This window comes from Pantherophis guttatus, chromosome 1 (assembly GCF_059756535.1).
Source record: "Pantherophis guttatus breed Tessera chromosome 1, ASM5975653v1, whole genome shotgun sequence".
NCBI lineage: Eukaryota > Metazoa > Chordata > Lepidosauria > Squamata > Colubridae > Pantherophis > Pantherophis guttatus.
Genome location: NC_142063.1, coordinates 323,976,116 through 324,001,608, shown reverse-complemented (window position 1 = coordinate 324,001,608; position 25,493 = coordinate 323,976,116). Strand labels below are relative to the sequence as shown.

Sequence of the window (25,493 nt, the reverse complement as noted above, 5' to 3'; positions counted from 1 at the left end):
ACTCTCTGTTGTCGTGTAATTGTTTTGGAAGCTTTGAAACAGCTCAGAAGAAATTAATGAAAGAGACAGTTTAGGAAACATTATCTCTAACTTTGTTTTTTTTCAGCATTCAGTTTGTGTTCAGTACCACACAATCCTTATAAATTCTTCTAATTATAAGCCTGGATGTGCTTTGAACAATAATATTTGTCTTCTTAGAATAGATTTTCCAATCTAACTTGATGGGCTGGTCATCTGAGATTTCAATTTTTTAAAAGGTTTTCTTTCTGATAATAGAGAGATGTACTGTTGCAGCTTGCCAAATTATAGAGTTGTTACTCCTTTTTTTTATTTGTGATCCTCTGATTTGTTTTATTTTGTTATTATTTATTAATTAAATACATTTCTATCCCACTGCATTAAAAAAGACCCTCGGTGAGTTGCATAGACTATAAAAAGACAATTTAAAACATACATACACAGTAACATCACTACACTGAAACTTCATAAATAACAGCAATAAAAAAGTAGTCCCAAAGCAAAAGCAATTGTAAAGACAATACAAGTAAAAGTTAAACATGACATCATAAAATCAGGGGAAGACACTGAAACAATTCCCTCTGCAATAGTTTTTAAACCATTAACAAAGAGTGGGCTGGTCTAATCTCCACCAAGAGGATGTTCTCCAGCATCAGTGCTGCAAAAGAAAAACACTACCTTCTCACTTCAGCTCCTCTCACCTTGAAAATGTGAGATTTGTAACAGTTTCTCCTGTTTGATCTGATCAGTTGGGCTGATACTGATTGTTGTAGGTGGTCTTGCGGATATCTTGGTACCAAGTCATAAAGAATTTCATAGGTCAAAAATTGTGTCTGGAAACCAATTGGCAACCAATGCAGGATCTGCAAAACTAGAATTATGTGTCCCCAATGCCAGGAACCAGAAAGTATATGATCCATTCAGTGTTGGATCAATTGCAATTATCAAGTAGTCTTCAAGGACAGCTTCAAGTAGAGTACAAGTAGTCCTCAACTTAGAACAGCTCATTTAGTGACCGCTCAAAGTTACAACGGCACTGAAAAATGTGACTTATGCTGTGACCGAGGCCCAAGTAGTGATTACCAAACACAATTCAGTCCTCAACAAATTAATTTTATTAAAACAGCTGAGCTGAGAATGAATTAATTCTCAGTTTAGTCCAAAACAGAATTCTTAATAACCAGTCCATCGGCCTTATCACCAACCTTTGATGTCTTTGGTAACCTGCCAAAGGCTTTTCTTGGCAAAAACCCCACAAAGTTCAAGAGACGCTGACAAGAAGCATGGGAATCAACATTGTTTTTCTACAAAGAACCCAACGGCTTGTTGCTGCTCTTTTAAGCCTTATGAGAGTGGCCAATCATCTTCTGGCCTTACTCCCAAGTTGTCCTTTTTTCTTCAGCTGCTCTTGTCTTCTGGCAGCTCTTCGCATGCGTGCACTAGGAACAGGCTCCTCCTGTTCCTCTGCCTCTCTGCTGTCCGCCTCTGGAGGCTCCGGAGTCCTCACATCGCTCCCAGATGGCCCTGGCCCCATCTCTGCCTCCGACGCAGAGCCCTTGTCCGGGTCTTCCCCTGACTCAAGGACTGGCCCATTGTCTTCCCCAGCCTCCTCACTGTCCGATTCTGCTGCCAGGTCCGCAGCCTGCTGGTGGACCACAACAACTTTGCAGCATCCCCATGATCATGTGATCAAAATTCAGATCCTTGGCAATGGGTTCATTTTTAGGACTGTTGCTGTATCCCAAGGTCATGTGATCACCTTTGCGAACTTCTGACAAGCAAAGTCAACGGGGAAGCCAGATTCACTTAACAACTGGGTTATTAACTTATCCGCTGCAGGAATTAACAGCTTTGGCAAGAAAAGGTTGTAAAAAGGGGCAAAACTCACTTAACAAATGTCTCACTTAACAACAGAAATTTTGAGCTGAATTGTGGTTGCAAGTCGAGGACTACCTGTACATTGCAGTAGTCTAGCTGGGTTAGATGGGTGATGAGGGCAAGAGGTCAGGCATAAGAAATTGGGAGTCATGGTTAGATGTTAGAGGATTAGAAGTTTATTCCATGCATCCTCAAAACAAGAATCTGAACTACCAATGATCAAGTCAAATTGGCAGTAAACGGAATTCAAAGAGGGCTGGACTCTTTTTTGTGGGTGCGAAAAGACTCCAAATTGATAACATGCTTGATCCATCTCTTGGCCTCAGCCTGGTCATCTCCTACACATGAGTCACTGTAGCCAGGTCCTCCCGCCCAGTACTGTCAACTGGTACTTCAGCAAAACTGGACATAGGCCCTTCTGGGAATCACTTCACCTTGCTGGTTCAGTGGGAGCCATGAGTCTAGAAGAAACCTCAGTTTGTGAACCTACTTCTTCAAGGGTAAACGTTGTCCATCTAGGAACAACAGTTGCTGCATCTCAGTGTAAAATTAGCAATTTATCACGGATCAGTTTCATTCTGTTTTCTCTCTTCCAGACCCTGAAAGTTTCTAAATATCAGAAAAGAACTTGGACAGTGTCTTTCATGGTCTGGAGTAGCAATATAGGGTTGGGTGAAATCAGCACACTGTTGTTGCCAGATCTCAAACTGTTGAATGACCTCTCTCAGAGGCTTCATATAAACCTTAAAAAGTAGAGGAGAGAAAACCAATCCTTGAGACAACCTGTAGGTCAAGTGAGGTGGGCTGACCTCTCCCTAATCTTCTCCCCCTGACAGCAGGAGCTTTCTACTCCTTCCACCTTAATGGTCAGATGACTCTTCACTTTCAACAAGAGCCTTGGTAGTACAGTGGTCTAAGGCACCCTGTTATTAAGCTGGTTATTAAGACCAGATGCCTGCAATTACTGCAGGTTCAAATCTCGCCAAGGCTCAAGGTTTACTCAGCCTTCCATCCTTCCTAAGGTAGGTAAATTGAGGACCCAGTTGTGGGGGCAATAAGCTGACTTTGTATAAATATACAAAAGAATGAAGGCTATTGCTTAGCGCATTGTAAGCCGCCCTGAGTCTCCGGAGAAGGGCGGCATATAAATCAAATTAAAAAAAAAACAACAACATTGTATCTGCAGTTTATAACATACTGCTACAGGTAGTCCTTGAATTACATCCACTATAGAGCCTGCGTGATCTTAAGTGAAACAGTCCTTAAGTGAGGTATTATGTGACTGCTGATGTGACTGCTTGGTTTAATGAGTGCAGTCCTGACATTGTGGTTGTTAAACAATTGTGTGAGTTATTAAGCGGACAGAGTCCCAGGAAAAGAGCAAGGAGTATCTGGGGGAGGGGGGAGGGGGAGACCCTGCACCGTTCCACTTAAAGCTGAACATCCTCCATGCCAAAATGCAGGATTTTGAGCCACTGAACAAAGGGAGACTCACAGAAAGAACTGCCCGCCGAAGGATATCAGCTCCCCTCTGTGCATTGAACAGAATGCCTTTGACGGGGTGCAGAAATGGGGCTCAGATCCATGATTCATTTCTTCATCCCGTCAAAGGAACATGCAGAAGGGAACTCCTTCCACAGAGTGCAAAAACAGAGTTCAAATCATCAAGATCTGAACTCTGTTTCTTATCCCACGGAGGGAGTTCAATTCCCCTTGGCAGGCAGCTCTTTCAGCCAGCCCCAAGAGATGAGAGGAAGTCCTCTCATCAGGTGGCAGCAGCTTGCAACCTTCCATGCTGGCTTCCCTACTGATTTTCTGAGGAAGCTGAAGATGGCCATCACATGATCTTAGGGCACTTGGCAACCAGTTGTAAGAATGAAAAATTGCCAGGCATCCAGATCATGATCATGTGACTGGGAGGGGGCCTTTTTATGATGGCCAAAACTGCTTTATGAGCCGTCATAACTTCCAACCGTTCTTAAACAACCAGTTTTAAGTCGACTACCTGTAATGCTGAAGGTTGTTGGAAAAATTTGAATTGAAAGTGCTCTCAATAAAATCAAGCTAATTTTCAGATGAAATTTACATCAGCAGATTGCCACATATACTTTCTAAGGATAACCACTTATGGTTAAAAATGGTTTAAAACTACTATCTTACCTAATATTGTATTTGTAATTGCCATCTGTTACTAATAAACTTACTGTCAGCTTTGGAAGCCATATTAGGCCGGAAGCTTCCATGCTGCCACCTTCTCATATGTGGGAAAGTAGGAGGGGGGATTTAGTAGAGGGGTTGTCTGTAGACATAATAGCATTCTTCCTGTCGGTCAAGGTCAGGGCAATCCTGCATCTGGAGAAGGAGTGGTCGGAGTGGGACGGCGGTTGATGGGAGTATGTGATCGACTGATGAGTGAGGGGATGGTTTTGGGGGTTTTGATTTACTGGGGGAAAACTGGACCACTCAGATTCGGGTTTTCCCAGATGTGCCAGTTTACCTATTCTAGTAAATAGAACTTTGAAAAATGCTTGCTTCAGAGTCTTTACTTGGAGTTGGAGGGTTTTCTGGAATGCTGACATTTACGAAACATAGAAAATATTTTGGCTTCCTTTGCAGTTGGTTGGCCATCGTAAGAACAGTCTGCTGGATTAGATGGGCCAGCCAGGGGTCCAATCCAACAGCACACTGCTTATGTTCAAAAAAGCAGCTTGTAAGACTTCACTAAGGAAGTGAAGCTATCATCATTCTCTTCTGCTTTATAGAATGGTAACTTGGTGAGACAGTTAAACGCAAGATATTTTGTAAACAGATATCCTCCTGATTGCTTTTTTCTAGTACATTATGGGAAAAAGCAAGAATTTAGGCTGTATGTTGTTGTTCCTGTTGAATAACCTCAATTTCTGAGAGTTTTTGTAAATAAAATTGACTTGAAGCAAAATTGCTTTGCCAAAAAAAAAAAAAAAAAAAAAAGGAAAAACAGTGGGCCTCAAGTACTTGCATCAATAACTATAATGTTGCTGAAGACTTCCATAAAACTATTGCATCTGTCAGTTACACAGGCATAAAAGAAGTTGCTTTTTGAATCTTGTCCTTATATACTTTTCATTTTTAAATGTGCCAAATAGTCATGCAGCGCAACAAGGGAGTCTGGCCAGTAATGATGGCTTATGTATTCACTCTGGAAGGCAAATTGGCCCATTCAGGTCTGATTTGCTTTGTATTTTGCTTCATACTGGAGAGGGAAAATTTGCCAGAATGAGTAAGGATGAAAGTGGAAAGGATCTCATTGCTTGATGGATGCACAGCTATTTCCAGCCTTGGCTTGAATTCATGCCATTCTCATTGGTAAAGTTTTAGATATAGTACTAGTAATATAGAACTTTCAGACTAAAAAGTTCAAAAAGTTGAATAATACTGAATTTCTTATCAAAAATATGCTAGGCTATGCAGTTCTGAAGGAACTCTCCAAGCACAATCCCTGCCATGAATTAACACAAAGACTGTTTATTTTATTTATTTACTAAATTTATATGCTGTTTGGATGATTGTTGAAGTGACTCTGGGTGGCTTGCTAAATGATGAAAGAATAAATAAAAAAATAATTAAATAAGTCTGGCTAGGACCCATGTTGAGTGTGAGTCATCCTGCCATGAAAAAGTTCCCCATTACAGGAAAATCAGTTGTTCTATGCAGAGCTCTTATCTTCTTTCGGTGTCTGTTCGTGCACTCTGTGCAAGGGGAGCAGCCAAATTGCTAGGAGAGCCAGATGATTGGGTATTAATGCAGCCCATAAAGAAAAGTGCAGTTATTATGTTTTTTTCTCTGTGAAGCTAAGGAGTGTGAATAGTGAGGGCGGGAAAAGCCAAGACATTCCTTGTTCCAGACAATTCCAATTCAACTACACTGAAGCTACATTCATATAACATCCTAAAAACTAGGTCATTTATTGTGTTGGTTCCTTTCCTGTAGATTAGTATGTTGTGAAAATCCAATGTAATGAGTTTATAGTTTGGTATTATGTGACCAGAATATGTGTTTCTCCAATAACTAGCATAACTGCAACCTGAGTTTCATCTATGCAAGGCATCTCCAGAGGTCCCAACTTGGTGGATTGATTGAACAAAGCAATAATATATGACTCTTTCCCCATCAGCTTGTGTATATGCACATAAGTATATTTGTACAAGTTTTTAATTTCTGGATAATTTCAAACCCTAAAGATGATAGAAATGGTACTGAGATGGGATTGTTGCCTTTTTGCAGGACTGTACCCATCAATACATCCAGTCACTAAGGAAGCTAAGTATGCATTGATGTCTTCAAAATGTTTGTTAACTTGTTCCTCTGCAGGATTTGGGAATGGAATCAACTTCACTGGATGATGTCTTATATCGCTATGCCAGCTTTAGAAACCTTGTTGATCCAATCACCCATGACCTGATCATCAGCCTTGCCAGATACATCCACTGCCCTAAACCAGTAAGTGCTTGCTTGCAGTTGTTTGGGTTTGCTTGACGAAAGAGTAAAATTGCTACCTATAACAGAAGGGCTGCAATTCCTCTTATAAGGAATTGCTAACTGATCCCTCTGAGAACTGGCTCACATCTTGCTCGTCTTGAACCAGGGACTGATTTGGGGGCTGAATTTATAGGATGCAGGCAACTGTCCAGGAATATTTCAGCAGCCACTAGTGGGTGTAATGTTGGGAAACAAGTATTTGCAAAAAAGGGCTGCTGAGTGTGAAAATAGTTGTAGTTAGATGGGGGCAAAATGTTTGGGCTTGTGATAGAAAGTCTGTTAGACCAAAATGGATGAAAAAGATGAGCTTATGTTTAAAAAAAAAAACACCCACTCATTAGCACAAGGGAGAAAAAGCTCTTGCTGTCGTAGCTAATAAAAACTAGGTTGCATCCACAGAATTTGCTTAAGCAGGTTAAATGAAGAACTACCAGTTACATTCCAATAACATATTATGTGAAGTTACCATAAGCTTTAATTTTATATATGGATTGTTTTATCATTTAGTCTGTTTTGTTAGTTTATGGTTTGGTGTATTATTAGCCAGGTTGATTTATAAATCAGGATAAGTATGTGTGAACTTAGTCACTGTGTCATCTTGGTAACCCTTTTCATCTGATATCTAACGTTTATGTCACAATAAATTTTGTACAATCCACAGAAGTTAGGTAGGTGGAGCATCTAGCTGACCTTGGTTGATTTTGAAAAGTTGAGCAAGGCCAAACCTACTTAGTGCTTAGATGAAAGACTCCATGAAATCAAGGTTGTACTGTAGCTAGTTAGATCATTGGGAAATTTGGGGGTGGGGGGGAATCTTAAAAGAAAGAAATTGGAAACCACTGTTGTATTGTTGCCAAGAAAACTACATGAATGTTCCATGTAGTTGCCAGATGTTGAGCCTGACTTGGAAGAGAATTTGCCTTTGTCCGAGCTGCAAAATATCTAGGAGTGTATGCAAGGCACACAATTTCTCTGTGGCTCTGACTGAACGGTTAATGCAGAAACAGGCATAAATAGGAACGTTCCCTCCATTTTCCTCCCCATACTTCAATATCTGATTCTAGGACTGTTCTCGAGCAGAGTACTGTAGTTCTTGTTTAAACAGAACTGCATATTTATTTGCCATTGGGAATTCCTTGCTTCGATCTGTTTTGTTAATGGGCTTATTTCCCTCTTTTTGGGATATTGTGTTCCTTTCTCTGGGTACTCACTGCTTCTTTCTTATAATGAGATTATATTTGTCACTGGAAATTTTTCAGCTGCCTGCCTGCAAAGGACAGTCTAACATTTATGGTGGGGATTTGGCCTTTTTAATATAGGAGAGAGAATCCAATGGTTTATTGCAGCCTGGCTCCAATTTTTGGGCCTTGCTCATTCAATAATTGCTATAATTCTACCCATAGGCCTCCTTAGAAAACAAAACTAGTAATTGGCTGTAGTCTAATGCTATTGCTGGAATTGTTCTCCCTATCAAGACATCTAGGCAAAGATAAGCTCTGGGGCTAGGAAGCAATGTTGCCAATTTCTGGGAAAAGACCACTTTGTCAAGTCCAGTCTGGCCGCTGTTTTGTGACTAGGTGTGCCTGTGATCAGGTTTCAACATTCTCGGAATGTTTGCCAGGATCAAAACACAGCCTTAAACCAAGGAAGTGTTCTTACTCAAATAGTGGGGTATCCTGGCTTTTTTAGAATAACAGAATAACAAGAATTTCAGTTTCAGTTTTATTAAATTTATATACTGCCCTTCTCCCGAAGGACTCAGGGCGGTGTACAGTCAGGATAAAAAACCCACAATATAAAAGTTAAAAACAATTTAAAATTATTAAATAGTTTGGCCCACAATCTAAAATAACATAAAATAACCCATTAAAAATAATATTTTAGGCCAGCCCTGCTTGACGGAATAATAGTGTTTTAAGGGCGCGGTGAAAGGTACGAAGGTCGGGAATCCAACGAATCTCCGGGGGTAGCTCGTTCCAGAGGGTAGGTGCCCCCACAGAGAAGGTTCTCCTCGGGGTCGCCAGTCGACACTGTCTAACCGACGGCACCCTGAGGAGACCCTCTCTGTGGGAGCGTACTGGTCGGTGGGGGGCTATCGGAGGCAGAAGGCAGTCCTATGCCATGGAGTGCTTTAAAGGTGGCGACCAACACCTTGAATCGCACCCGGAAGACCACCGGGAGCCAGTGCAGTTGGCGCAGGAACGGTGTTACATGGGAGCAACGAGTCGCCCCCATAATCACCCGCACGGCCGCATTCTGGACCAGCTGGAGCCTCCAGGTGTTCTTCAAGGGGAGCCCCATGTAGAGAGCATTACAGTAGTCCAGACGGGAAGTGATGAGGGCGTGAGTGACCGTGCGCAAGGCGTCCTGGTCCAGAAAGGGACCCAACTGGCGGATCAGGCGAACCTGATAAAAAGCCCCACTGGCCACAGCCGTCAGATGGTCCTCTAAAGACAGCTGTGAGTCCAGGAGGACACCCAACTTGCGAGCCCTCTCTGAGGGGGCCAAGAGCTCACTCCCTATAGTCAGTGATGGAACCAACTGACTATGACGGGACGCTGGAAACCACAGCCACTCGGTCTTGGAAGGGTTGAGTCTTAAGCTTGTTTCTCCCCATCCAGATCCGTACAGCCTCCAGGCACCGGGTCATCACTTCAAGGGCATCATTGGGGTGGCCCAGGGTGGAAATGTACAGCTGAGTATCATCAGCGTACTGATGGAAATCCACCCCGAAGCCACGGATGATCTCACCCAGCGGCTTCACATAAATGTTGAACAGGAGGGGCGAGAGGACCGACCCCTGCGGCACCCCGCAAACTAGGCGCCTCGGGGTCAACCTCTGCCCCCCTGCCAACACAGACTGCGTACAGTCAGAGAGGAAGGAGGAGAACCACTGTAGCACGGTGCCCCCCACCCCTAACCCCTCCAACCATCGCAGCATGATACCATGGTCGATGGTATCAAAAGCCGCTGAGAGATCTAACAGGACCAGGACAGAGGAACAACCCCTGTCCCGAGCCCTCCAGAGATCATCAACCAATGCGACCAATGCCGTTTCCGTGCTATACCCAGGCCTGAAGCCCGACTGGAACGGATCCAGATAGTCCGCTTCATCCAGGTACTAGGGAAGCTGTCGCGCCACCACACTCTCAACAACCTTCGCCACAAAGCGAAGGTTGGAGACTGGACGATAGTTTGATAAAACAGCCGGGTCCAGAGAAGGCTTCTTGAGGAGAAGGCCCTCTCCACCGCCTCTTTCAAGGCTGCGGGAAAGAAACCCTCACTCAAAGAAGCGTTGACAATCCCCTGGAGCCAGCCGCGTGTAACCTCCTGGGAAGCCAGCACCAACCAGGAGAGACACGGGTCCAATAAACATGTGGCCGCATTCAACCTACCCAGAACCCTGTCCACGTCCTCGGGAGTCACAAGGTCAAACTCCTCCCAGCTAACATTCTCAAGACCCACCTCCATCACCCCATCTGGATCTACCCAGTCGGAGTCCAAACCCTCCCGAATCTGAGCGATTTTATCATGCAGATATTGTACAAAATCCTCAGCCCTGCCCTGCAAGAGGTCTTCCCGCGCTCCCAGATGGAGAAGGGAGCAGGTCACCCTGAACAGGGCGGCTGGGTGATTATCTGCAGATGCAATCAGAGTGGAAAAGTAGCTAGACTTCGCCGCCCTGATCGCCACTAGGTAGGTCTTAATATGAGACCTCACCAGTGTTTGGTCAGATTCGGAACGGCTGGCCCTCCAACCACTCTCCAGGCGTCTTTTCCGGCACTTCATCTCTCTCAGCTCCTCGGAGAACCAAGGAGCCAATTGAGATCGGTGCTGGGTCAGAGGCCGCAAAGGCACGACGCAATCCAAAGCCCCAGCGGCCGCCCTCTCCCAGGCCGCCACTAGTTCTTCAGTCAAGCCGTGAGCCAGAGCCTCAGGGAATGGCCCAAGCTCCATCAGGAACCTATCCGGGTCCATCAGGCGCCTGGGACGGAACCATCTAACTGGTTCCGTCTCCCTGAGGCGAGGGTTAGCGGTTCGAAAGTCCAGTTGAAGGAGTGAATGATCAGACCATGACAAGGGCTCGATGACTAAAGAAGAAGAGACCTTGGAGGTTTTCTAATCCAACCCCCTGCCCAAGCAGGAAATCCTATACCATTTCAGACAAATATTTGTCCAATCTATCCTTAAAAACCTTCACTGTTGGAGCACCTGCAACCTGTGGAGGCAAGTCGTTGCACTGATTAATTGTTTTGTCAAGAAATTTCTCCTTAGTTCTAGATTGATTCTATCTTTAATTAGTTTCCATCCATAGCTTCTTGTCCCCTGGTGCTTTGGAGAATAGGTTGACCCCTTCTTCTTTGTGGCAGCCTCTGAGATATTGGAACACTGCTATCATGTCACACACACACCCCCAGTCCTTCTTTTCATTAAACTAGACATACCAAATTCTTGCCAACTGTTCTTCATATGACTTAGCCTTCAGTCCCCTAATCGTCTTTGTTGCTCTTTGTACTCTTTCTAAAGACGTTTCTTTTTTATACTGTGGCAACCAAAACTGTGTCCATATGCAGGTGAAAAAAAGCTGCTCTTCCATGGAGAAGATAGTCCTTTCATAACTACCATTGCATTGTTTATTGATGATTTGGAAGAATAATTGCCATTTGGATTACTTATTGTAAACTTCTAAATTGGGGAGGTTGTATTTAAGTGAATAGACAACAACTGTATTGACTCTTTCCCTCTTGAGAAATCCTCGGTTTTTATACATATGAAGAAGGACGACAGGAGCTTTTTCCTGACAATAGTGAGTGCAGATTACATGGAAATGAGCTTTTCCCTAAATGCTTGAAATATTTTTATTCTGCTCCATCACAAGGACCAAGCGCATAAACTGCTGAAGAGCAAATTGAATTGGGGATAAGTGAATAACTTAATACAGCAGGTGCATTTAGATGCTTCCCAGCAGAGGCGAAAAAGCAAAAGGAAAGTTGTGTGTGCTGGGTGGGGGGGCACAAAACATCTAGGGCATGATTTTTTACAAATAGGCATGCTCTGGAGAGACATATCCAAGCTAAGGCATATGATAAAACTTGATTGCTAGGCAATCCAGTGCATTCCTTAAGCAGTCATTTATGATAATTATTGCTAAAACTCCTTGGTTTAGAAATGAGTTCCACTGTTGTTGTTTTTTAATGGGCTTTCTTTATTGAATGGTTAAATCACTATTTATTTGATAGTGCTGCTTTCAGATGGTAACTAGAAATTAATTGCACCGTTGCAAAACTCTCAGGAGGTTGAATACCACAGCTACCCTAAACAAAGTCATCGGTAGGTAGTTGGGTTCTATTTAGCTTTAGAAGCACTCCAGTTTTTCCTAACAGCATGGATAATAGATGTTTGCAATGTGAAAATGACACATATTGTAATACTTGAGCAGCTGGATTGTTACTCAGAGTTCTGGGCTCTCAAATCTTGGCAACTTTAAGACTTGTGGACTTCCAACTCCCAGAATTCCTCAGCCAGCAAAGCAAAGCTGAAGTCCACAAGTCTTAAAGTTGCCAAGATTGGAGACCCCTGACTCAGATGACTAGTTAGCTTCAGAATAGTACTTTTCTTTGAGCCTGATGGTGATCTTTGTCTCTGTAGTAGCATAATAGTATTTTTACCATGCTTGATCCCAATGCAGATTTCCTCTAACTCTCCCCCTCCCCATGGTTAATTATGTTAAACAGACTAGTAGACCATAAGGATTTTTATTTTTATTTTGCCATGGGCTAATTAAGGCATCATTTTAGAGTATGTGCTCTTTCCCACCTCCTCCCTTTTTAGGCATACTGTGATCCACGTATAAGGCCGGTATTTTGTTTTATTTTTGATAGTTTTCTTATGTATACTGTACACTGAAGATGGCATTTACTTTCGTTGTATGAGGTGCAATGACAATAAAGTACTAACATATGGATGTGGAACTAGAAACAAATGATTATGCTTGGCAGAATTAGGGAAAGTAGAAAAAAAAGGAGAATAGAATCAAAGACTGTTTGGAAGCTCTTCAAATTAGTGTTATATACTACAAACAGGTTGATTGTTTGCCGATTCAATCACCAGATGTAGAACCCAACTTAGTGACATTTGCTTAATTATACTGTTTATCACCTTGTTTAAAAAAAGAAAAAAGAATATGGAACCTTCAGTAATTTTTTGTATATATTCACAGAAGCACCAGGAATTGATTACATCCTAGTTTTAGAATCAACTTTCTAATATGATAGGACTTGAACCTGCTATGGGTACAGTATGTCTACCTGCTGATGTTGCTGGCTGAACTATTTCTCTTTTGCCCTTGGGTAATCAGAAAGAGTTGCTTCCAGCTTTTAAACTGTCATTTTTAATCATTGTCCTTCTCGGCAATTTTCTAGCTCAGTATTTCTCAACCTTAGCAACTTTGCAATGTCCGTATTTCAACTCCCAGAATTCCCCAGTCAGTTGCTTGCTGGGGGAATTCTGGGAACTGAAATCTAGAAATCTTAAAATTTTAAGGTTGAGAAACACTGCAGTGCTGGCGTGTAGAAAAATGTAAACACAAATAACAGAGTGAACTCATCTCCTGGTGGCTACATGAACCCTCCATACTGTTTGCTTGGCAACTGGCTTGCCATGGGTTTCATTTGGGATGTTTGTGTTTCTCTAGTCTAGTCTAAAATTTGGGAATTTCCTGATCGGTTTCTGTCCAGTTATGACTGGATTTAGTCCTGTTTTTTTCAAAATTGGCCAAAATCGGTTAAATGTAGCCATCAGATCTGATTTGATCTTGATAGACATCAGATATTATAAACTCTTCCTCTTCTCTGTATTCTTAGGATTTCCACCCAACTGTGAAATATTAGGTGCTTGTTCAGTGATGGGACGTTCACAAGGCTATTGTTAATAAGAGGAGATGGTTGTGATGACAACTTTATACTGATATATAGTAGCAGATTCCCAGCTGTTCCTGGTAAATAGAACTAAATCTGTGTTAGTGCCCCCAATAAGACATTAACAGGATAGGAATCTGGAATTTTTTAAAGTATCTCCGATCTGGTTGGCTGCTGTAATTAGTGTTAACACAGGCATTTGTAGAAACTATTTCCCAGGAAGTGATAGAGCAAAGCGGCTGTATAAAATACAATTGCATTTTGTGTGTGTATCAAAATGCATTTCAAGTTGCTGGTATATTAATTAGCTTTGTTCCTTTATGTCATTGTTCCATGACAATTATACAGTGTAACAAGAATGTATTGAATAGTTTTGGTGATAAATTTAACAACTTTTCTTGACATAAAATAGGAACATGGGAAACTGTTTCATGCCTAGTCAAACAATGGTCCGTCTTTGTCTCTGTTGATTAGAATCAGTTAATCCGAAGTCACAGACCCAGCTCTAATCTGGAAAGGACAGGCATTAACCTGAGACCTACTGTTTGCCAGGAAGTATCTTCGTCATTGAAGCAAAGTGCATTCTGAGAATCTCAGGCAATGTTTCCTAAAAAAAACAACTATCTTTTGTAATGGAGAGGAAGAGAAATACCAAGTTTCCCCGCAAATACAACCTACCCTGAAAATAAACCCTAGCTCGATTTTTACATATGCGCCCAATATAAGCCTCACCCCCAAAATAAGCCCTAATTAAGACTCTGCCCACTCCAGGGTGCACGGGTAAAAATTAAGCTAGGGTGGGGATTGGGGGGGTTGAGCTGTCCTACTACTTACCTTCGGACAGTTGCAGCCAGGCCTCATACACTCTGACATCAGCCTTGTCAGCCCATTTCTTCTGCGGCCAGCAAGGCTTTCCTGAAGGCCTCTGCAGCCGATAACAGAGCTCTGGATTGAAAAAGCCTTGCCGGCCACAGAAGAAGTTCCTGAAGGCCTCTGATAGCGAATAGGAGGTTAGGGGTGACGCATGCAAGTGAGGTGAGTCAGTAGACGACATCCCCCTGAAAATAAGACCCGGTGCCTTTTTTGGTGGCAAAAAATATTAGACAGGGTCTTATTTTCGGGAAAACATGGTAGATGTGTTTGACTGGGATTTGGAAGTCATATTGGAGTTCACAATGATCAACCCATTGTTGATCAACTATAGTTTCTATACGAAAACTAAGTTTTTCTCCAAATATTTACCTGTGAATGGGGAGTGAAGGAATCTGTCGCTCATTGAGAAAAAAGAGAAGAATACAATCTTCTCTTCTCTCATCCCTAATGAAAACAAAGGGGAGGTGAAAGCAACTGTAGACATTATTGCTCAAAAACCTGGATGCATTTGAAACACAGTCATCCTTTGGGAAAGCTGGCTTGCCTGCTAAATTTTAACACTTTCTTCTTCCAGTACAGCCTCCCTGAATTTATATTCAGCGTATAAGTTGAATAACTAAGGAGAGAGTATATGATATGGTTTCACTTCTTTACTGATCTAGAATCGGTTTGTTTCTTCATGTTCTGTCTTGACTATGGCTTATTGCCTGACACATACATAATTTTTTGGGTGTATTTTATGTATTTTCCAAAAAATATTTTCCAATATTTATGGAATCTGGATTGGAAAAAGATGCATTTGGTTTTAAAATTGGAGGAAGAAATGTCAGTAACCTGCACTACACTGATGGTGTTACTCTGATAGCTGAAAATGCAGACAATCTGCAAACTCTAATGATAATAAGAGCACCTTGGAAAAATGGGACTAAAATTACATATAGTATAATGGAACTAAAATTAAATATAAAAATATCAAACAAATGACAACTAATACAACAACTAGCCTTGGAACTGACAATGAAGATACTGTATATTGAAGTGCTAGACAGCTTCTGCCTTTTAGGATCAACCACTGTAAAGGAACAAGAGTCAAGAAATACACTGTAGACTAACTCTTAGTAAAACAGCTATGAAGACCTTGGAAAAGATATTCAAATGCCGTTATTGTCTATAGAGATCATAACCTTGCAAGCAATGGTATACTTTGTGACACATTATGGAAATAAAAATTGTAGATAAGAAGTATTGACACTTTTGAACTTTGCTGTTGGGGAAGACTGCTGAGAACACAGAAAACACCCACCCCAAAAAACCAAATGGGTCATCAAACAAATCAGCCCAGAATTCTTACTTGAGGTACAAAATATTGGGTTCAAATTATCCCACATATTATGTAAAGAGCTAGTTCTTTGGAGAAGGCTGTAATGGTGGAAAAAGTAGGAAAGAGAGGTATGAACAGCAACAAGACGGATGAACTCAGTTACATAGGCAATGGGTATGCTGTTGGAAGACCCAAAGGATGAGTTAAGGACAGATCCTCCTGGAGGAAATCTGTCTATAACTGCCTTTTCCAGCAAGTTTGAGAACATGACATGGCCGAAGCAAGTAAGACAGATTTGTTTTTATTTTGCCTTCCAGTAATCTGCATGATTTTATATGCTTCAGTATTTGTTTCTTTGTCACCTTTGCTGTCTAAGGAATGTGCAGGAGCCTTCTCCAACACCACAGCTTGAACAAATTTTCCTTCTGTCTAATTTTTTTTCATGATCCAACTTTTACACTCATAGGTAACTATGGAAATATGACAATAGAGACTAATCTGCTGATAGAATATTTGTAGATCGGGGTTGAATTGTGGGCTCCTTGGCACTTTCTGGTGGTTTTCTTGCAGATGTTTCATTACCAAACGAGGTGGCATCATCAGTGCTAGAAAGTAGTGAGGTGTGCTCTTATTTTCATATATTAATGGTTGCCCTGTCAGTGTCGAAAGGAATGTTCTTAGTGGTTCCTTGATTAGGCTGTTGTTTACTGTTAGCTTGTTTCTCCGCATTGGGGATTCCTTGATTGATTGTTGGTCTAGTGTTAATCTTGGTGTTAATCTTTGCTCACATGAGTGTTGATTGCTGGTGAGGAGATATTTTGGTCTTTTGGTTTCCTTTTGGGCTTTTTGATTGTCTCTGAGTGGTATTGGATGTTGTTTATCTCTATGTGTCTTCTGATGGACTAATCTGCATTTAGCTGCCAAGCTGATGTCCTTGCTTTTCAATATTTGATTTATATTCTTCATTGCTGTGACATCCAGTATGATTCAGTGTTTTATTTCTGGACTGCAGTCACTGCTTTGATCAATCTGTGATCCTAGGAAGGTGAATTCTTGCACACATTCAATCTCTTTCATCATCAGTTGTTATTTTGACATTTCCATTCCTCACACTGGTCATAAACTTGGACTTTTTGATGTTCAGGCTTACTTTGGTTTCTGAGAGGAGAGTTGTGTTGTCAGCATATTGAAGATGGTTGATGTTCCTTCCTCCAAGTTTCCTTATGATCACTTTAGCATACAAATTGAATAAAAAAGGTGAAAGAATGCAATTTTGCTATACTCTTTTATTTTGAACCAGTTGTCTCCGTATAGTGTTCACAGTGGTTTTCTGATACGTGTAGAGTAACTGCACCAAGTAGACCAGATATATTGGCACTTCCAGGTCTTCTGGGGCTCTTGTAGTCAGTGAAGCAGGTGTAGATGTTCTTTTGATAATTCTGAGATTTTTCCATGACCCAATGTAGATTTCCAATATGGTTACTAGTGTCATGACCCCTTCTGAAGCCATTTTGAACATCTGGTAATTTCCTTTTGATGGTCAGTGCCACGTTGCTGTATGATCTTAAGGAGAATCTTGTTAATAGGATGAGGACAATTATGTGGTAATTGGAGAGCAATTTTTGGAGTCACCCTTTTTTTGGGAATGGAATTAACATGGATCATTTCCAATCTTATGGCCAAGTATTCCTTTCTTAAGTTTTCTGGAACAAGGCTGTGATAGTTGTGGGTGATACAGGCCTCAACAGTTCTGTGGGGCTTGCATGAACGCTTGGGGCCTTGTTCTTTGGCAGTTGGCTCATTGCTCACAAAACCTATTCCTAAAGGATGGCTGGTTCTGTTTCTGCTTCCCTTTCTTCATCATCCTGAAGAGACTGGATCTGTTGCTGGCATATAGCTCTTCTGTATATTCTTGCCATCTGGTTGGTCAGACAATTCTTTCTGTTACTTATTTATTTATTATTATTAATGAAATTTATATGCCGCCCTATCTCCAGTCGGACTCAGGGCGGCTCACAACAGTAAAAAACACCTAATGAAAAAGTTAAAAAGAAATTGTGCAATTGTGCAAAGTGCAATTAAGACTAACAAGTTAAAAATTAAAACCCCATCAGTCCAGGCCAGCCAAATGAAACAGCCACGTTTTCAGGTCGCGACGGAAAGAGCGGAGGTCGGGGGCCACCCGGAGCTCCAGGAGCAGTTGATTCCAAAGGGTAGGTGTGCCCACAGAGAAAGCTCTCCCCCTGGGGGTCGCCGGCCGACACTGTCTGGCCGCCGGCACCCTGAGGAGGCCCTCTCTGTGGGAACGCACCGGGCGATGGGCAGCTGTTGCTGGCTGCAGATGGCCCCCCAAATATCCCGGGCCTAAGCCATATAGGGCTTTACAGATAATCACCAGCACCTTGAATCTCACTCGGAGGGCAACCGGCAACCAATGCAAGTCGTGTAGGAGAGGTGTAACATGGGAGTGTCGAGATACTCCCATCACAACCCACGCGGCCACATTCTGCACCAGCTGAAGCCTCCGAGTGGTCTTCAAGGGCAGCCCCATGTAGAGGGCATTGCAGTAGTCAATATGGGAGGTGACAAGCGCATGAGTAACCATGCGTAGGGCATCTAGGTCCAAATAGGGGTGCAACTGGTGCACCAGGCGAACCTGGGTGAATGCCCCCCGGTTACAGTCGTTACATGATCTTCCAAGTTTAGCCGCGAGTCCAGGAGGACACCCAAATTGTGCGCCCTGTCTACAAGGGACCTCATCCCCTATCACCAAAGATGGGATCTCTCGATCAGACCGAGACACCGGTACCCACAACCACTTGGTCTTGGCAGGGTTGAGCCGAAGCCTGTTCCTCCCCATCCAGATCTGCACCGCTTCCAGGCACCAGGACATCACGTCGAGGGCATCGCTGGGTTGGTTTGGGGTGGATATAAAAAGCTGGGTATCATCAGCATACTGATGATACCTCATCCCCAAACCCCGGATGATCTCACCGAGCGGCTTCATATAGATGTTGAACAAAAGAGGAGAGAGGACCGACCCCTGGGGTACCCCACAAGTGAGGGGCCTTGGGGCCGACCTCTGTCTCCCAGCCAACACCACCTGCAAACGTTCCAAGAGGTAGGAGGAGAACCACCGTAAGACAGTGCCTCCCACTCCCAACCCCTCGAGGCGTCGCAGCAAGATACCATGGTCGATGGTATTGAAAGCCGCCGAGAGATCTAATAGGACCAGGACAGAGGAGTAACCTCTGTCTCGGGCCCTCCAGAGATCATCCACCAGCGTGACCAATGCTGTCTCCGTACTGTACCTGGGCCTGAAACACGATTGGTACGGATCCAGGTACTCCACTTCATCCAGGGCCAACGGGAGTTGACGTGCCACCATGCTCTCACCAACCTTCGGAACAAAGCGAAGGTTGGAGACAGGACGAAAATTGTTTAAAATAGCTGGCTCCAAAGCAGGTTTCTTGAGGAGGGGCTTCACCACCGCCTCTTTCAAGGCGGTAGGGAAGCTTCCCTCACCCAAGGATGCATTAATCACTGCCTGGATCCAGCCTCGTGTAACCTCCCGAGCCGAATAAACGAGCCAGGAGGGACACGGGTCCAATACACACGTGGCAGCACTCAGCTTACCCATGATCCTGTCCACTTCTTCCGGAGTAACAGGGTTGAACTCCTCCCAAATAACACGACCAGTCGTCTCCCCCCCCCCCCCCGGTCCGACCCTGCTCAGTCAGAGTCCAGACCGGCCCGGATCTGAGCGATCTTGTCCAGCAGATGTTGACTAAACTCCTCGGCCCAGCCCCGCAGAGGGTCATCCCCTGCTCCCCGATTCAAGAGGGAGCGGGATACCCTAAACAGGCGGCCGGATGATTATCCGCGGACGCAATGAGGGCAGAGAAGTAAGAATGCTTCACTGCCTCCATCATCACAAGATAAAACCTCGTACTTGCTTGTGATGATGTTTTTATGAGCAGTAAATGACGTTCGAATCTTTTTGACTTGTACAGATATATTCCTCTTCTTTTCTTCCTGCTTTTTGGAAATCTGTATTCAGTCTCCTTGTTTCCTCCCATTTGCCTGCTGCTTTGACTGCTTTTCTTCACTCAACTATTCTGATGGTTGCATCTGAAATCCATGTTCTCAGGCTTTTTGTATGGTTTGTATTTAACTGCTGTTTCAGTGATAATCAATTGAATTTCTTGCAACAGTTTGTCAAACAGCTTCTTAGCAGTGTCCAGTAAGGTAAAAGTTCCCCTTGCACATGTGCTAGTTGTTCCCAACTCTAGGGGCGGTGCTCATCTCCGTTTCAAAGCCGAAGAGCCAGCGCTGTCCGAAGTCATCTCTGTGGTCATGTGGCCGGCATGACTAAACGCCAAAGGCACACGGAATGCTATTATCTTCCCACCAAAGGTGGTCCCTATTTTTCTACTTGCATTTTTTACGTGCTTTCGAACTGCTAGGTTGGCAGAAGCTGGGACAAGTAACAGGATCTCATCCCATTACGCGGCACTAGGGATTCAAACTGCTGAACTGTCGACCTTTCAATCGACAAGCTCAGCGTCTTAGCCACTGAGCCACCACATCCTTAGTGTCCAGTGTCCAGTAGTTTAAACCTATTTTTCATCTCAATTGCATAGATGGATGGGATTTTGGTGATATCAGACTTCTTTGGTGGTGGTGTTTTTTTGGTGTTTTATAATTTGCTCTGAGCCATCAACTATTCATGATTACTGCAATCAGCAACTGGATATGTCTTTAACAGTGAGAGCTGAGTTGGTCCATCTATGGCTGCAGAGGACATAGTCAATTGGATTACAGCTAAGCTTATTTGGTGAACTCCAAGTGTATATAAGCCACACTTGTGCTGTTTGAACCTGGTATTCATGATCCAAAATCAATTTTCATGGCAGAATTGACCAAACTACTGCTTGCATCATTCTTCTCCCCAAATTCAAAGCTGCCAGTGATGCCCTTTTTCTGCTTGGGTGCCAACTTTACATTGAAATAACCCAGTCAGTATGGAAATGATATCTTTTTTGGTCATTTGCTTCAGAGATTTTTTTTTTTTTTTTATGCTGGCATAAAAATTCTCTATTTCAAGCTCCATTGCGTCAGTCGTTGGGGCATAGTCTTGGACAACTCTGATTCTGAGGGGTTTGGCACAGATTCAGATGGTTATAATGCGATCATTAATCGTGAAGTAGCTTTTCACTGCTTGGGTGAGTTTCTTGCTTGTGATAAATGCCAATCCATTTGTTTTCCTGATGTCATGTCCTAAGTAATAAATAGTGAATTCCTCAGACTGGAAATAGCCATTGTCTATCCAATGTAGCTCACTGACGCCAAGGAAGTCAATTTTCCACCTGGCCCTCTCCCGTTTGATGGCATCCAATTTACCCTGGTTCATTCCTCAAACATTCCACATTTCCACCCAATGTGTTTTGTGCAGCTTTACCAATGCGTTTTAGATTTGCCCCAGGCCCATCAATGATGCCCTGACTATTCACTGCAGATGCTTGCTTCTCTAGTAGCTTGTTGGATAGAGGGTCCTATCATTGACACCATGTCTGATTCATTTGAGAGGCTTTCTATAGCATTTTTTGGGTGAGGTTTTACAAGATAGGTTGCCAGGTCTTATCTCGGCCATCCCCATTTATCCAGGCTTGGGACTGGCAAAGAAATCCATAGTTTAGTATACATCTGTCTGTCTGTCTGTCTGCCTGCCTGCCTGCCTGCCTGCCTGCCTGCCTGCCTGCCTGCCTGCCTGTCTGCCTGTCTGTCTGTCTAGAGCTTACCAATTAGGTGGCAACACTAAGTTGAATGTCACAGACTTTCAGGCTGGACCATATTTGTACTAGTTGGAAACACATCCCGTGGATGTGTATCAAACTGGAAGCTGAAAAAATTGAGAAATGAAAGTAACAATAAATGTACTTCCATATAATTCCTGAAAACAAAGTGAGAGGGAGGAGGAGGTGGTGTACGGTCTCCTGTTTGAGTGGGGGGCTGGTCTAGATGACCTACAAGGTCCCTTCCAACTCTGTTAATCTGTAAATAAAAAGGAGGAGGAGGAGGAGAAGAGGAGGAGGAGGAGGAGGAGGAGGGAGAAGACGGAGAAGGAGATAGGTATATGAATTTTTAATCCTCAAATTTATCTCAGATATCTTGTAGTGTTTTTATAATGCTAGGGCTTATACTGTTGTTTTCATCTGTTTCAGACCTCAAAAACTCTGGAAGACACTACCCCTTCAATATCAAGTAGCCATAGTCAAAATAGATTATTAGATCTTTAAACAAGAAGCTTCTGAGCCTCTAGTTGACCACAACCCTCTGTTAGAGGGTTAGAGTTGACCTCTAACCCTCTGGCACTTTGCCCTCTGGCCCTCTGGCATGTTTTGGACATACAATGTGGAAATGCAATTCCCTTGAGAAGTCCATTATGCTTGGAAAAATTGGGAGAAAGAAGAGACAAGCTACAGTTACAGCAGCAGTGAATGCATCAGTGAGAGGCCAAATTGAAAAGAGATAATTCTGGGCAGATTCTATCCATGTATTCAAATTTGAAATGTATTTGTCTGTCTGTCTGTTTGTTTGTTTATGAAATTTGTTTGCTGCCCATCTTACCACCCATCTTGGCTGGATGGACACTTAATTATGTGATGTTGTGTATCTTTATTTGAGTAAAATAGAGTAAGTGGGCACTAGGAGGGGCAAGCTCATATATGATGAGTGGGAGGTCTTATTTGGGAGACTTACGATCAGCAGCTGTGCCAAATGCCTGAAGAATTCTGTCTCAGTTGGCACAGATGCTTGAACTCACTAGCTGAAGGACTTTGAAATTGTTTAGGGTCATTACAAATGTAGGAACAAGTGACAAGTATTTATGTGAGAAAGATTGGTGAGTGGCTGCTGACCTTAATTTAAAAAACTGCCAGTAACAAACAAACCTTCAGAATAATATTGGCACACTTTATAATGGTAAACCAAGTTCTCCAAACAATTCCCTTTCTCCAAAATACTTGTTCAGATCAGGTTTACAGCCCATAGGTGTGTGCTGCTAGGCTACCTCCAGCAAGGGCCTACTTTGTTAAGTAAAATAGGTCACCATGAATATTTCACAGCATCTGATAAATAATTCATGCCCAAATTCAGTAGGGGGTTGATCCTATAGAGTAATTAGTTAACTTCCCTTGGAGTGGATGTAGGGCCAAGGGAGCCTGGCTTCACCAGCATCTCCTGCTCATACTTATCCCTTCCACCTGGGGTTTAGAAACAGACGGAGAAGCTGCCATTGAAGTTGGCTTTGTTGTTTTTGCACGAAGCTCAAAGTAAGTCAGCTCTCGGCTATAGACCATGTAGTTTTAAATCTTTGAACATGTTATAGAGCATTTCTGGGCTTAAACCAAAGCTCTTTTGAGCAGCCAAAGCCCCCTCCCCTCTCTTTCTCCTGGGATTAGCATTCCAGGTTCCCAGAATGAATTAAATTCACTAAAATGACCTGCCAAGGAGATTGCTAGCATAGCAGGGACTTTTAAAGCCTTGCTATGACATCATTTTCTTTGACTTGAAAATAAAGGCAGTGATTAATTTCAGCTTTACAAATTCCCTGCGATGAGAAGTAGGATGGACCCAGTCCAAAGTAGAGGAAACTAATAACAGGGTTTGGTACTAATGCCTATGTTCAAACAGCAGAAATGTTGCTGAAAACCAGGACATTCTGTAATGTTCATGCTCCACCATTACCCAGACAGACAGCATGCTACAGTATAAGAGCAAGCGTATGGGTATTGCAATTACTTGTTGCCAACCTAGCAAAAAGATGAGGCATGTGACTAAATCTGGGTGGGAGAGGTTCCTCTCTACCCCCTAATATGGAAAGCCAGACAGACTTCAATGCATGCCTGGCATTTTACTGGCTGCAGCTCTGCTGTATTGAGTTCCCAGGACTGATAAACATTCCGACAGCCATTTTTAGTTGTGACACTTGAACATGATAAATTAAAGGAGTGAAGGAAGGCAGTTTTGGAAGTGAGTTATAGACTGGGAGGTATAGAACTGGAATTCCCCCAGGGGCAGGGGTGAAATGTAAAATTTGTTACTACCGATTCTGTGGGCGTGGCTTGGGGGGGTAATGTGACTGGGTGGGCATGACCAACTTTTTTTTTTTTTTAACTTTTCAAAGCATTTTTTCTAATGCTTTGAAAAGCCTCTGCCGATCAGGCAACTCAGCTGGGATCGTCAGAGAGGCTTTTTAAAAAATGCCTCTCTGACGATCCCAGCTGAGCTGCGCGATCATCAGAGGCTTTTTTTTTAAACTTTTAAAAGCATTTTTTCGTCAGAAGTTGTAGAAAAAATGCTTTTAAAAGAAAAAAAAAAGCCTCTGATGATTGTGCGGCTCAGCTGAGCATGGGGGAGGGGGGGCACAGGGATTTTTGCTACCGGTTCTCCGAACCACCCGCCGCCATCGCTACCAGATCAGGCGATCCGGTCCAAACCGGGAGCATTTTACCCCTGCCCAGGGGCCCTTGGTTGGGGTTTTATCTCTGTGAATTGCAAATCTTAAATGACAAGTTCTGTTGTGCTTCCCATTGAGCAAGATGGAAGCAAGCCAAGGAGTTATAATCTTAACTTTTAGATTCAAAATTCTACATCCATAGTTTGACATGGACTGCCCTGGTTTTCCTGGAAGTGTTCCAAAGCAGCTTCGACCCTTCCAAGAAGGGTTAGGAGCCTCAAATGGCCCTGTTTTGAGTGTGAAACACTTCCAAAATAGTGAGGACAGCATTGGAAAACTTCCAGTAAGATTGGAACAACCTGATGTAAAATCAAAACAGCCACAGACAACATGAAACTTTACAAATGTTTTTCACATTCCCAGGGATTAGCATTTGGCAGCCATTGCACTCCCACTTAAACTTTTTAATTCACTTTGAATACTCAGCTCTGATTCCTTGATTAAAATAGGAAGCATTATCTCCAGGCATTATTTGGACATGGGACAGTAAGCAGAAATGGATGCAGTGAGAAGATGATGGCTACTTTGGCGAGAATAATGGTATGTGTAAATCAGAGAGGAGTGTCAGTATTGGACTACAATCTGGGAGGCCCAGCTCCAAATCCACACTCAGCCATGGATGCTTTTGGGCAGCTCGTTCTCTCAAAAGAACAGGATTGTTGCAATGGTAAAACAAATGTACAATGCTTGGGCACTTGGAGGAAAGAGAAATAAATAGTAATAAATCGTCTGCAGCCTTTGAGTAAAAGCAAGTTCTGTTGGAGGAAGTTGAGCTGAATCCTCTTTCAATACTGCTCTGCTTTCTTCTGTCATTGGCTTTAATAGGAGGTAACTTTATGCCCATTTGCTTAATCTCAGCTTTGTACTATTGCAGGGGTGTCAAACTCAAGGCCTGCAGGCCGGATCTGTTGCCTTCTGGCAGAAGATACAGAACAATTAAAACTCGGGCCACACGTTTTCTGAATAGTTTTTAATCCCAGAGCTATAATTGCACTCAACAATGAACTAAAGGGCCACCATCAGTGAGCTGTTGGACAGCATTACTTGGTCTGTTGTGTGGATGTTTGGGTGATTTAGGGGTGGGGGATTTGGGGTGGGTGGGTGGGTGGGTGTTTGGGGATTGTTATGTGTGTTGGACCTGGTCTTTGGGTGTTAGGTGAATTTCGTTGTATGGATATACTGTGTTTACACATACAATGACAATGAAGTTATTATTATTATCATTATTATTATTATATCTGGCCCATGGGGCCACCCTGGAAACAGTGAAGGTCCAGCCCGTGGTGCCTCTGCCAGCGAAAACGGGCTCCCAATCTCCGTTTTCACTGGCAGAGGATTGCAGGAGGCCGTCTCAGCTGAAAACGGACATTGGGAGCCCATTTTCACTGGCAGAGCACTTAGGACCCCACAGGCGCACTTGACACGAGTGATTTCAAACTGGCCACAC

General features: G+C 43.1%; 1 protein-coding gene across 1 annotated transcript in view; it reads left to right on the top strand.

Moving 5' to 3' along the window:
• LRRC75A (leucine rich repeat containing 75A) overlaps positions 1-25,493 on the top strand; it is a 62,206-nt gene that overhangs the window by 14,937 nt on the left and 21,776 nt on the right. Inside the window, exon 2 of the mRNA XM_034421085.3 lies at positions 6,247-6,375. Coding sequence (XP_034276976.1) covers positions 6,247-6,375 — 129 coding nt within the window. The remainder of the gene's footprint in view (positions 1-6,246; positions 6,376-25,493) is intronic.